At 43.1% G+C, this 13788-nt stretch overlaps 1 protein-coding gene across 3 annotated transcripts in view; it reads left to right on the top strand.

Annotated features, from left to right (window-relative positions):
- Positions 1 to 13788, top strand: part of LOC140203938 (metastasis-associated protein MTA1-like) — a 183926-nt gene that overhangs the window by 93985 nt on the left and 76153 nt on the right. For all 3 annotated transcript variants that reach the window (XM_072270113.1, XM_072270112.1, XM_072270111.1), the window contains 2 exons: positions 4737 to 4875; positions 12211 to 12274. In XM_072270113.1, coding sequence (XP_072126214.1) covers positions 4737 to 4875; positions 12211 to 12274 — 203 coding nt within the window. The remainder of the gene's footprint in view (positions 1 to 4736; positions 4876 to 12210; positions 12275 to 13788) is intronic.

Raw genomic sequence — 13788 nt, 5'->3', positions numbered from 1 at the left:
ACTGATGCAGCCTGGCTTAAAAACGAACATCAAACTCTTTCTGTTGCCCTGTCTTGTGGTCCATCTTCCAATAGGAATAGACATCTGCAGTTCAAGGAAGCATTGGACCTGTTTTAACAAGGGTTAACCTTGTAGGTTTTTATTTTCTTACGTTTTGGTGTACAATATAAATTGATCCTGGCTGTAACTGGAAAGAGTTGGATGGTGTGAACAATAGACCTATAGCTGCTTTTCGCTTGAGCGCCTCTATTGCATGCAGTGTTGCTGCTGGTATTAAAATTGCACTATTAGCAAATTATAAAGGCTGTAAATACAAGAAGGAAATCACCATTTAAGATTTTGTTGATCAAGGTAATATTTCTGGGAATGAAGGGTTACATTATGAATGTGGTTGACTTAAATCAAAGGATTGAGAAAGTGACCCGACTAATTATCTTAGCATTGGAACCTTAAGAGCAACATGGGAAAGCGCTTTATTTTGCAGAAAAATAGCAGAAATCTGAAATCTGCTTCAGAAGCGTACGCTAGGCTTAAGAATGTGTGTGGTAGATTTTTATTGGTTAATTATCATGATAAGAAGTTGAAGTGGTTGTCAATCGTGATTTATTTTTGGTAACAGATAGACTTCCAAGAACTCTGCAGTACATTCTGTTCACCACATCTGAGTTTAGGCCTGATGTGTGCGCTCAGCAGGAGTGGGACGTTGGAAGTGACCAAAGTTGTGAATCCTTGCTAATATTCCTTCCACCTTCCATTCTTCATATGGGTGCGTCCACAGTGATGCAACCAGGAATGGCGAAGTTATATTCAGCTGGATTGAGATTGTGTGAAATGTGGGACAAAACGAAGTGCTTATCCTTGTACCCTTCGCCACCAGTATATACTGTATTTACAAACATGGAACTGGGGTGGATTAGGAGGAATACTTGTCTTCTCTTCTAATTGATAGGGAGTGAGTTGGAGAAGAGGTAGAAATTGAGTTGTTTCTTAATGTACTGTTATGTACTATTTTCAAACATCGAGTCAATGTGATCCAGAACCAGAGATTCGCAGAGAACCAGAGATGTAAAATATAGAAACGTAGAAAACCTACAGCACAATACAGGCCCTTCGGCCCACAAAGTTGTGCCTAACATGTCCCTACCTTAGAAAGTACTAGGATTGCCCATAGCCCTCTATTTTTCTAAGCTCCATGTAACTATCCAAAAGTCTCTTAAAAGACCCTATCGTATCTGCCTCCACCACCGTTGCCAGCAGCCCATTCCACATACTCACCACTCTCTGCGTTTTTAAAAAAAAACTTCCCCGGACACCTCTTCTGTACCTACTCCCAAATACCTTAAACCTGTGTCCTCCTGTGGCAACCATTTCAGCCCTGGGAAAAAGCCTCTGACTATCCACATGATCAATGTAGAAGGAAGTTTGCTTTACTGAGCTTATCTAGACTCCCCCGTTAAGGTCTATCCCTTCCACGTTAGCCATTCTGTAATTTTGTGTGTGTTGTCATATATTTTAAGATCTAAAACAAAATTAATGCATCAAGGAAGAATGAAAGAATTCATTTTCCCCCTGAGACTGCATTTGAAATGGTATAAAAATTTGGTGAACATCCTATATTAAGTCCACTGCATCACCCACTTCTAAACTTTTTTTTTCATTTAGTTTTACACAATTTAAATGAACAATGCTGGTTCCTCATCAAATGATCCATCAGGACATTAAAACAAACAGAAGTTATAACTTCCAATGAGACAACCGTTTTCAAGTTATCGAGGTGTTTGCTTGGTGACTCCTCTACGATTATTGTTTTCTCTAATTTGAATTTCCCATGATTTATTCCTGCAATTGGGTGTGAATCACAAGTTAGTTCTCATAATTTTGAAGTGTTCATCTCATTCTTGGGGATGGAAGTCAGTGTGATTCAGCTGAGGACTAGATACAACATGCAATGAAGACCGGTCAGGAAGGACAGGTAGATGATGAGGCAGAATTGTAGTCAGTGGGATGAGTTGTAGTGTAACGGGGTCAAAATTGGGCAGGGTGGTGATACAGGACTTGAAGGTGTTATATTTGGATGCATGCAGTATACAGAATAAGGTAGATGATCTTGTAGTGCAGTTTGAGATTGGTAGATATGACGTTGTGGGCATCACTGAGTCGGGAGCTGTGGCTCTGTTCGTTAAGAAAAAATGAAATCAAATCCTTAGAAAGAGGTGACATAGGATTGGGAAATGTAGAATCCTTGTGGGTAGGGTTAAGAAACTGCAAGGGTAAAAAGAACCTGATGGGTATTATATGCCGGCCTCCAAACAGTAGCCAGGATATGGGCTGCAAATTACAACAGGAGATAGAAAATGCATGTCAAAAGGGCAATGTCATGATAGTCAGGGGGGATTTCAATACGCAGGTAGATTGGGGGATTCAGACTGGTGTTGGATCCCAAGAGATAGAATTTGTGGAATGTCTACGAGATGGCTATCTAGAGCAGCTTGTGGTTGATCCCACTAGGGAAAAGGCTATTTTGGCTTGGGTGCTGTGTAATGAACCGATTTGATTTGGGAGCTTAAGGCAAAGGGGCCATTAGGAGGCAGTGATCATAATATGAAAGACTTCACCCTGCAATTTGAACAGGTAAAGCTAAAATCAGGTGTTTCAGTATTACAGTGGAGTAAAGGAAATTATGGAGGCATGAGATGGGAGTTCGCCCAAGTTGATTGGAAGGGAACGCTAGCAGGGATGACAGCAGAATAGCAATGGCTGGATTTTGTGGGAGCTTTTCAGAAAGCACAGTAGAGATAGATCCCGAAGAAGTAATAGTATGCTATAGGCAGCATGCTGCAACTGTGGCTGACAAGGAAAGTCAAAGCTAACATAAAAGCAAAAGAGAGGGTGTATAGTAGAGCAAAAATTAGTGAGAAGGTGTTAGGAAGTTAGAGGATTGGCAAGTTTTTAAAAAAAAAACCAACAGATGGAAGCAATATTCTCGAAGTTCGAGAGTGTCGGAGGCAGAAGTGAGTGCAGTTATTGGGGAGAAGGTGCTTGGGAAGCTGCAAGGTCTGAAGGTAGGGAAGTCACTTGACTAGATGCACTACACTGTAGGGATGAGAGAGGTAGTTGAAGAGATTGCGGAGGCATCGGTAATGATCTTTCAAGAACCACTTAATTCTGGCATGGTTCCAGAAGAGTGGAAAATTGCAAATGTCACTCCACTGTTCAAGAAGGGAGGGAGGCAGAAAAAAGGAAATTGTCAGCTATTTAGGGTGACCTCAGTGGTTGGGAAGAAGTTGGAGTTAGTTGTTAAGGATGAGGTGTCAGGGTACTTGGAATCACATGATAAAATAAGCCTTCAGGGAAAATCTTGCCTGACAAATCTGTTGGAATCTTTGATGAAATAACAAGAGAATAGACAAAGGAGAATTGGTGGATGTTGTGTACTTGGACTTTCAGAAGACCATTGACTGCAAGGAGCCTGCAGAAGGACTTGGGTAGGGAGAATGAGCAAATAAGTGACAGATGGAATACAGTGTCAGGTGCTTAGGTAGAAGGAACAAAAGCATAGACTATTTTCTAAACAGAGAAAATCCAAAAATCTAATTTACAAGGGAACTTGAGAGTCTTCATACGTGATTTTCTAAAGGTTAATTTGCAGGATAAGTTGGTGGTGAGGAAGCCACATGCAATATTAGCATTCATTTTGAGAGGATTAGAATATGGATGCAAGGTGGTAATGATGAGGCACTATGGCAAGGCCTCACTTGGAATATTGTGAGCAGTTATGGGCCCCTTATCTAAGAAAGGATGTGCTGACATTGTAGAGGGTTCAGAGGAGGTTGACGAGAATGATTGAAAGCTTGAAATGGTTATCACATGATGAGAGTTTGATGGCTCTGGGACGATACTCACTGGAATTTAGAAGAATGAAGGGGGTGATCTAATGGAAAGGATGTTTTCTATAGTGGGGGAGTTTAGGACCAGAGGGTACAGCCTCAGAATAGAGGGACATCCATTTAGAATGGGGATGAGGAATTTATTTTGCCAGAGGATGGTGAATCTGTGGAATTTGTTCCCACAGGTGGCTGTGGAGGCCAGGTGATTGGATATATTTAAGGTGGAGGTTGATAGATTCTTGGTTAGTTAAGACGTGAAAGGTCATGGGGAGAAGTTGGGAGAATGAGGTTGAGAGGGAAAATTAATTGGCCATGATGAAATGGTGGAGCAGACTCAATGGGCCATATGGCCTAATTCTGCTTCTATTTCTTATAGTCTTCATGAGAATGTCACCTTGTATTTATAAATTATTGTGATGATTTGTTTCTATCAACTATTCAAACTGGTCCTATAGATAGCAACTTTTTTCAGCTCTCCCATTCCTTTGAAATTAAGAAACAGTAGGCAGCAAAGGTTCCCCTCCCCCCCCAATATCAAATGATGTTAATTGTGGAACAAAGTCATAGTTCTGAACTAAAATTTCTTTTGCCTTTGGGAAAAGTGCCTGTGATTATGAACATACCATGAGTTGGTTTAAATCTCTCCACCACTTGTAGGAAACTAATTGCTAAGTGATGGGAAGTATTGATGTCACTGAAAAGCTCCTAACATAATTGGGGCTTGTCTTACCTTAGTTTCTCTGGCACCTTCCTTGGATGCACATTGTCATTGTGAAGCACATTTATGGGGTCAGATTGCTTTGTGTGTTATACAGTAGCAGCTGATGTAACCTTTCTTCCAAACTGCAGAAGATCTGGAGGAGGAAATGGAAACAGAAGCAGAGACTGACAACCCACAGCAGTTGACAGAAAAGCAGCAACACCAGTTGAAACATCGAGAGCTGTTCCTATCACGGCAACTCGAATCTTTACCAGCAACGCACATACGGTTAGTAACACTTTGTATTATTTTTATGTGAAAATTCCAAACATTGCCAATCTTTTCAAGAGCACCTACTGCACTCCTTCTTTGGGGAACATGACTTAATGCAGTGGCGGAAATTACAGTTGCAGCTTTGTCTTTATGCAAAAAGAAAATAATTGCAATACTGTAGTGCTTTCCTGAGTACTGAAGACTGAAATCTTGTTATGCTACACAGCATTTACAGCTGTTAGGTTGTGCTAACTGAAATTTGTCATTGGTATAACAAAGGTTTGACATGAGTCTGCAAGTAAGGGGCGCCAAGGTCAGTAGTGTAGCGGTTAGTATGATGCTATTAAGCTAAGGGCACTGGAGTTTGGAGTTCAATTTTGGCGCCATCTGTAAGGAATGTGTACGTTCTCCCCACGACTGCATGGGTTTCCTCTGGGTGCTCCGGTTTCCTCCCACAGTCCAAAGACGTACTGGTTATAAGGTTCATTGTAACTTGTCCTGTGACTAGACTAGAGTTAAATAGTGGGGTTACTGGGCCGCATGGCTTATTGGGGTTGAAAGGACCTTTTCTGCCTCAATATCTCTAAGTAAATATGAAACAGATCACCAGCTATTTTGCCTCAACTATACCTCTTCCCACCCCGCCACATGCAAAAATGCCATTCCCGATTCCCAGTTCCTCCGTCTCTGCCACATCTGCTCCGAGGATGAAGTTTTCCGTTCCAGGACATCTCAAATGTCATCTTTCTTTAAGGATCGTGGTTTCCCTTCTGCTGTCATCAATGATGCCCTCACCCGCATCTCCTCCATTTCCCGCACTTCGGCTCTCACCCCATCCTCCCGCCACCACAACAGGGACAGAGTTCCCCTTGTCCTCACCTACCACCCCACCAGCCTCTGGATCCAGCACATTATCCTCTGCAACTTCCGCCACCTTCAACAGGACCCCATCACTAAGCACATCTTTCCCTCTCCATCCCTCTCTGCTTTCCACAGGGTTCGGTCCCTCTGCGACTCCCTGGTCCACACGTCCCTCCCCACGGATCTCCCACCTGGCACTTATCCCTGTAAGCGCAAGTGCTACACCTGTCCCTACATCTCCTCTCTTGCCACCATTCAGGGCCCCAAACAGTCCTTCCAAGTGAGGCAACACTTCACTTGTGAGTCTGTTGGGGTCATCTATTGCATCCGGTGCTCCTGGTGCGGCCTCCTCTACCTCGGTGAAACCCGACGCAGATTGGGGGACTGCTTCGTCGAGCACCTCCTCTCCATCTGCCAAAACAGACAGGATCTCCCGGTAGCCACCCACTTCAACTCTGCTTCCCACTCCCATTCAGATATGTCCATACGTGACCTCCTCTACTGCCATGATGAGGCTAAACTCAGGTTGGAGGAGCAACACCTCATATACCGTCTAGGTAGTCTGCAGCCCCTTGGTATGAACATAGAATTCTCCAACTTCCGGTAATTCCCTCCCTCTCCCTTCCCCTATCCCTATTTCACTCTGCCCCCTCCCCCAGCTGCTTATCACCTCCCTCATGGTTCCACCTCCTTCTACTACCCATTGTGTTTTCCCCTATTCCTTCTTCACCTTTCCTGCCTATCACCTCCCTGCCTCCCCTCCCCCACCCCTTTATCTTCCCCCTTACTGGTTTTTCACCTGGAACCTACCAGCCTTCTCCTTCCCACCCTCCCCTCACCTTCTTTATAGGGCCCCTTCCCTCTTCAGTCCTGACGAAGGGTTCTGGCCCGAAACGTTGACTGATCTTTTCCACGGATGCTGCCCGACCTGCTGGGTTCCTCCAGCATGTTGTGAGGGTTGCTTTGACCCCAGCATCTGCAGATTATTTTGTGTTTTCAGTTGTTAGGGGAGCAGGCAGGAGATTTATGGATGTAAAAAACTCCTGGGTGGCATGTTGCCTCCCAGGTGCCAGGTCAGGGATAATATCTCAGATGACGGCAGCATTCTTAAGGGGGAGGGGGAGCAATTGGAATTGTTGGTACATATTGGTATCTAGGACATGGGTAGGAAAAGGGATGAAGTCCTGAAGAGTGAATATAGGAAGCTGAAAAGCAGTACCTTAGAGTGTTAGTATACTATGGATTTCTGACTGTGCCAAGTGCCAGTGAAGGCAAGAATAGGATGGTATGGCAGCTGATAGTTTGGCTGAAGAATTAGTGTCGGGGGTCAGGGGTAGGGTTTCAGGTTTGTGGATCATTGTGATCTCTTCAGGAGAAGGTATGACCTCTACAAAAGGGACGGGAGCTCGAAGAGGAACGATATCCTTGGGCAGGTTTTCCCAGAGCTGTTGGGGAATAGTTTGGCAGGGGAATGGGTGTCAGAGTGATGGATCAGAGGATGGAGCAATTTCTATGAAGGTTGATGCAGAGATACTGTGAGGAAGGTTGATAGGGGCGTAATTCCCTCATTGGATAGGTTAAAATGTCTGTTTTTAATGCACAAAGTACACAAACAAGGGTGATACACTTAGAGCATGGGTCAGCACATGGAACTACAATGTTGTGGCCATTACAGACACTTGGTGGTCACAAGATCTGGAATGGTGGCTAGATGTTTTAAAAGGGACACATAGGAAGGTAAAAGATGGCGGGGCATGATGTAGCTAATCAGGAGTAGAATTATTGCTGCAGAAAAAGGCTGTCTTGGGATTGCTGAGTCAGAAACAGGAAAGGAGCAACCACTTCATTGGGAGTATTCCATAAGCCCCCCCCCCCCCCCCCAACAGCAACAGAAACACCGAGGAGCGGATTGGGGGGCAGAGTTGCAAAGGTGCAAAAATAACCGGTTATTGTCACGGGTGACTCAACTTCCTTAATATTATTTGCGCATCTTTAGTGCACATGGTTTAGATGGGGCAGAATTTGTTCGGTGTGCAGGAAGGGTTCTTAACACAATATGTCAACAGGTCGATTAGAGAAGGGGCCATACTGGATCTAATATTAAGTAATGAACTTAGTCGGGTGACTGATCTCAGTGGATGAGGACTTCAGAGACCGTGACCACAACTTCCAACCTTTAACATAGCCTTGGACAGGAATGGTTGGTCTGGAAAGGTATTTAATTGGAGGAGGGAGAATTATGATGCCATTAGGCATGAACTTGGGAGTGTGAATTGGGTGAGGGTCCAGATGAATTCCTTGAACTTGATGCAATGTACCCTACGTTACAACAGGAAGCGAGGGAAGAGATTGCTGCTCTTTCGGCAATGATCTTTGCATCCTCTCTGGCCACAGGATTGGACGGCGGCAAGTGTTATCCCTTTGGTCAAGAGCAGTGATAGAATTAATCCTGGGAGTTATAAATTCGTGAGTCTCTTACATCAGTGGTAGCCAGTCTATTGGAGAGGATTCTTCGAGGCAGGAGTTAGGAGCATTTGGAGAAGTATTGAGTCATAGAAAGCTACAGCACAGAAGCCGACCCTTCAACCCATCTAGTCTGTCAAACCATTTAAACTGCCTGGTCCCATTGACCTGCCTCCATATCCATCCCATCCATTTACCTATCTAAACTTCTCTTAAATGTTGAAATCGAATTTGCATTCTCCAACTGCACTGGCAGTTCATTCCATGTCCTCTGAGTGAAGAAGTTTCCCCTCATGTTCCCCCTTAACAATTCACCTTTCACCCGTAACCCATGACCACTTATTGTCTCACCGAACCTCCTGCCTGCATTTACCTCATCATTTCATATGTGTCTATCTAATCTCCCTCCATCTTCTATGTTCTACCGAATAAGGTTATAACCTATTCAATCTTACTTTTCACTCAGATCCTCTGGACCCAGCAAGGTCCTCTCACAAGCCTGTAGAGGGTCCATAACCTCGCTGCTGCTTTGCCTCACCTCCGTAGACTGTGTCTGCCTCCTGAATAAATACAGATGCAAAAAAAGTCAATTTAAGATCTCCCCCTTCTCTTTTGGCTCCACGCATAGATTACTGTTCTGATCTTCCAGAGGACCAATTTTGTCCCTTGCAATCCTTTTGCTCTCAGCATATCTGTGGAAGGCCTTAGGATTCTCCTTCACCTTGTCTGCTAGAGCATTCTCTTGCATTTCTTATACTCAAGTACCTGCCTATATCTGCTATGCAATTCCTTTTTTCTCTCTTAATCAGGGCCTTAATATTTCTCAAAAAACAAGGTTCCCTGAACCTGTTATCCTTGCCTTTTATTCTGACAAACACTTTGTAAGCTTGTAGCTTTGTTCTCTTAAAATTTCACTTTTGAAGGCCTCCCATTTACCAGGTACACCTTTGCCAGAAAACAGCCTGCCCCAATCCACACTTGCCAGATCATTTCTGATACCATCAAGGTTGGCCTGTCTCCAATTTAGAATCTCAACCCAAGGTCCAGACCTACCCTTTTCCATAATTACCTTGAAACTAGTGGCATTATGATCACTGGATGAAAAGTGTTCCCCTGCACAACTTCTGTTACCTGCCCTGTCTCATTCCCTACTAGGAGATCAAGTACACTCTCTCATTGGGACTTCTGTGTACTGATTAAGGAAACTTTCCTCAACACATTTGACAAATTTTTCCATCTGGTTATTTTACAGTATGGGAGTTCCAGTCAATATATGACAAGATAAAATTACCTACTATCACAACCTACATTTCTTGCAACAGTCTGTGATCTCTCTACAAATTTGTTCCTCTAAATTCTATGGACTGTTGGATTGTCCATAATATAGTCCCATTAGTGTGGTCAAACCTTTCTCATTCTTAAGTTCCACCCATAAAACCTCACTAGACAAGTTCTCCAGACTGTCTTGACTGAGCATTGCCATGACATTTTCCCTGACTAGTTATGCCATCCCTCCCCCTTTCATTCCTACCCCTTTCATTCCTACCCCTCTCATTCCTACCCCTCTATCATTTCTAAAACAACGGAATCCCAGAATATTGTGCTGCCAGTCCTGCCCCTCCTGCAGCCAAGACTCAGTAATGGGTACAATATCATAATTCCATGTGTTGATACATGCCCTGAGCTCATCTGCCTTTCTTCCAGTACTTCTTGCATTGAAATAATCACTTCTCAGAACATTAGTCACAGCATTCTCAGAGTCGATGGACCAAATGGCCTAATTTTGCTTCTGTGTCTTATGGTCATGTTTCCTGAGTTTGCCTGAGGTCTTAACATCTGAATCTACAACCTCTCTACTGTCTGTTCTAGTGCTCTGGTTCCCATCTCCCCACAACTCAAGTCTTGTTGGACTTCATTTTAGTGCTCTAAATGAAACTCAAATTGAGCATATGTATGCAGATTATTGGTGAATAAGTGTTGCCTGGTTGATAGCACTGACATGAATGCTTCTGCTACTGATTAAGATTGATCCATTTGGATAGTAATTAGATGGACTAGCTCTGTCCTGCTTTTCTTGAACAGTGCATGGATATTGTAACTGGACTGAAGCAGCAAGGATGCTTCTGGAGGACCAGGATGTTGTCTATAGTCCCATTGCCTTTACAGTACTTTATTGGGTGTTCTCAGCCAGGTCTTGATAAAAGTGCAGAGTGAGTCAAATTAATTGATGTAAATTTGAGATGATATTGACTCTGGGAAGAAGATAAAATTATCTATTTACTCTAACTATGGTTATAAGGGGCACAATGCACTTTGTGGTGAAGAGAATATACGTTTACTCTGGTGGATGGGGTGTATGTTGAGAGGTTTGCTTTGTCCAAGATGGCGTTCTTGGCACTATACTCAGCCAGACAGGTGGGCATGCAGGTGAGGAGTTGTAAATGGGATTGAACTTTGTGCAGTTATCAGCAAGCACTCCGTCTACTGACCTTGTGATGCAAGATATGTCCTTGAATTGCCCCATGGAACTCCGAAACCAATCTGATACCGGGATGATTGACTTCCAACAACCACCATTTATGAGAATGTTTTCCCTTCGATCATTAATATCTGTTTTCCCAGGGATTGATGATAACTTGGCAAGATATTACTCAAGTTACCTCTTGAATTCTGCCTCATCCATGTTTGGCCCCAAACTCTTGAGATTTGGAGCTGAGTAGTCCTGGTGAACGCAGACTGGGCATTGCTGAGTAGATTATTAGTGAATAACTTGTCACAGTGGCTTCTCTCAGTTTGATTGAAAGTAGACTGGGCAGCAATTAGTTATTTTGGATTTGTCTTTCTTTTTGTAATAGGACATATCTCAGCAATTTTCCACGCTGTAACACTATCTGGGCACCACAGTAGCATAGTGGTTAGCATGACACTATTACAGCTTGCGGTGTCGGAGTTCAATACTGGCATTCCCTGTAGGCCCTCTCCATGGCATGCGTGGTTTCTTGGGTGCTCCAGTTTCCTCCGATGGTCCAAAGATGTACCTGGTAGGTTAATTGGTCATTGTAAATTGACCTGTGGTTAAGTTAGGGTTAAATCGGGGTTGGCAGGGGTTGCGTGGCTTGAAGGGTTGGAGAGGCCTATTCTGAGCTCTATCTCTTAATTAATTAATTAATACATAAATAAATCAAATCAAATCTACCTGACTAACGTACCAGAGTAGTTTATCTGGAGGTACACAAGTTTTTTTAAGGGCAAGTGTTCAATACTGTTACTAGGCTATCAAGAGACCCAGTAGCCTTTGCTGTATCCATTCTCTCAGCTGCTCCTTGATATGATATGGAGTGAATCAAATTGGTTGCTGGCTGGTTCTGTGATGGTGGAGATCTCAGAGGAAGCTAGCTTGGCTCTCCTCTTTGTGGCTTGCATGCATTGGTTGAGGATGGGAATATGCTTCCCCCATCTCTCTCTCCTCCACCCCCCCCCCCACCATCCTAATCTACTTAATTGTCCTCCATCATTCTCAACTGGATGAAGTATGATAGTAGAATTTTGATCTGATGTGTTGATAACAACTTCAACATTAAGAAGTGTAGGTAATCTTTTCTCCTTTTATAAAACTCATTATCTGACTATGGTAAATGGCGCCCTTATCTCTAAATAACCATATTTCAAGTTTAAATTTTGAACCCCTTGTAGCAGCTGAGGCGATTAAAAACCATTATTTTGATATTGTGTTCTAAATTATGTAAAGTTATATTCCACATCTTCTATCCCACTGGTTAACTCATTCTGGATGATACTGTCTGTTTTCATGGTTGTCAGCAACACTATATGAATTCTTTTGGAAGTACCCAGAAAACAATAAGCTATTGCCTTGTAATGGCAGTATTTGTAACTTGGGTAAGGTTTAATTCTTGAAGTATATGATTGGTACATTGATGATCCAGGACAAAGGCATGCTACTGTATTTTGACATTTTTCATTCTTCTGTTTTTAAACCTAACGAGAGACCTTTTTATCTCTTTGTAGAGGTAAATGCAGTGTCACTCTGCTAAATGAAACTGAAGCAGTCTTTTCGTATCTGGAGAAAGAGGTGAGATTTATACTTTTATGTCTCCCACAGAGGAAATGAGTTATATTGCCTCAAACTTTCGTTAACCCTTTTTTGCCTACCCTGTGCCATACCCATTCCTTTCATTGACTTTGAATGCATATACAGTAGCCGTAAACTCCTGCATCTTCAGCTATGTGCTCATGTATATGTGCACATCTGTGACAATTAGTATGCAGTAACCAAATGAATTATCAGTAAACATTATTGATATAATATTATAACTGTCTTGTGATGTGGTATTTGTTCTTTGGCAGCAGCACAGTGCTGGTTATTTTCCAATTAGATGTTATTAACAAAGCTGCGAGGGGACTGCTATAAAGAAGCACAAGACCTGACACAAGTTAATGCATGTGTGCAAGACTTCTGAAGGCTCTATTAATGCACATAATTCAGACTAACCTTACACTCATGTCTCTCTGCTGTTCCTTCAGATTGTAGTTCACTTCCTCAGGTAGTCTACTTATTCCTATAAAGGTATATGTGCACATAACACAATGAGTATATGGTAGGAAGGTTGTTGTGAATGTCCAGTTTTGCCTATTAAACCAAGGAACTTAAAACAAACAGTTGCTAAAGTAACACACACAAAATGCAGGAAGAACTCAGCATGTCAAGCAGCATCTATTAAAATCAGTCTGTTTTGGACTGAGACTCTTCTTCAGGACTGGAAAGGAAGGGGGAAAATGCCAGAATAAAAAGTTGGGGGAGGGAAAGGAGGATAGCTAGAAGTTGATGGCTGGGGAGGAAAGCAAAGGGCTAGAGAGGAAGGAGAGGAAAGTGGGCCATAGGAGAAAGAGAAGAAGGAGGGGACCCAGGAGAGGTGATAGGCAGGTGAGAAGAGGTAAAAGGTCAGAGTGGGAACAGAAGAAGAGGTGAAGGGTATGGGTTTTTTTTAACGGTAGGAGAGATGTATGTTCATGCTATCAGCTTGGAGGCTAACCAGACAATATAAGGTATTGCTTCTCTACCCTGAGGATGGCCTCATCTTGACACAAGAGGAGGCCATGGACTGGCATGTTAGAACAGGAATAAGAATTGGACTTAAACTGTTTGACCACTGGGAAGTTCTGCTTTTGGCAGATAGAGCAGAGATGCTCGCCCCCCCCCCCCAATTTACGATGGATCTCACCAATGTAAAGTTGGCCGCATCAGGAGCACCGGACATAATGGATAATCCCAGCAGGTTCACGTGTGAAGTGTTGCCTCACCTGGAAGGACTGTTTGCGATCTTGAAAAGAGGTGAATGGGCAGATGTAGCACTTTGGCTGCTTAAGTGGCGGCAGGGAGATTAATTGTTAAAATATTGGGTGTAGAGTTGAAAATCACTGTTGTAAGCATCTACAAAAAATGTGTGAGATTTTACTTAGTATCTTAGTAGTTCTTTCTGGGCAAGTGTATCTTAACTGAGCGTCAATTTAATATTTTCTTTCCAAGCCTAGGTTACATAGGACATAGAAACCTACAGCACATTACAGGCCCTTCGGCCCACCATG

This window comes from Mobula birostris, chromosome 10 (assembly GCF_030028105.1).
Source record: "Mobula birostris isolate sMobBir1 chromosome 10, sMobBir1.hap1, whole genome shotgun sequence".
Taxonomy (NCBI): domain Eukaryota; kingdom Metazoa; phylum Chordata; class Chondrichthyes; order Myliobatiformes; family Myliobatidae; genus Mobula; species Mobula birostris.
This window is presented reverse-complemented; position numbering and strand designations above follow the sequence as displayed.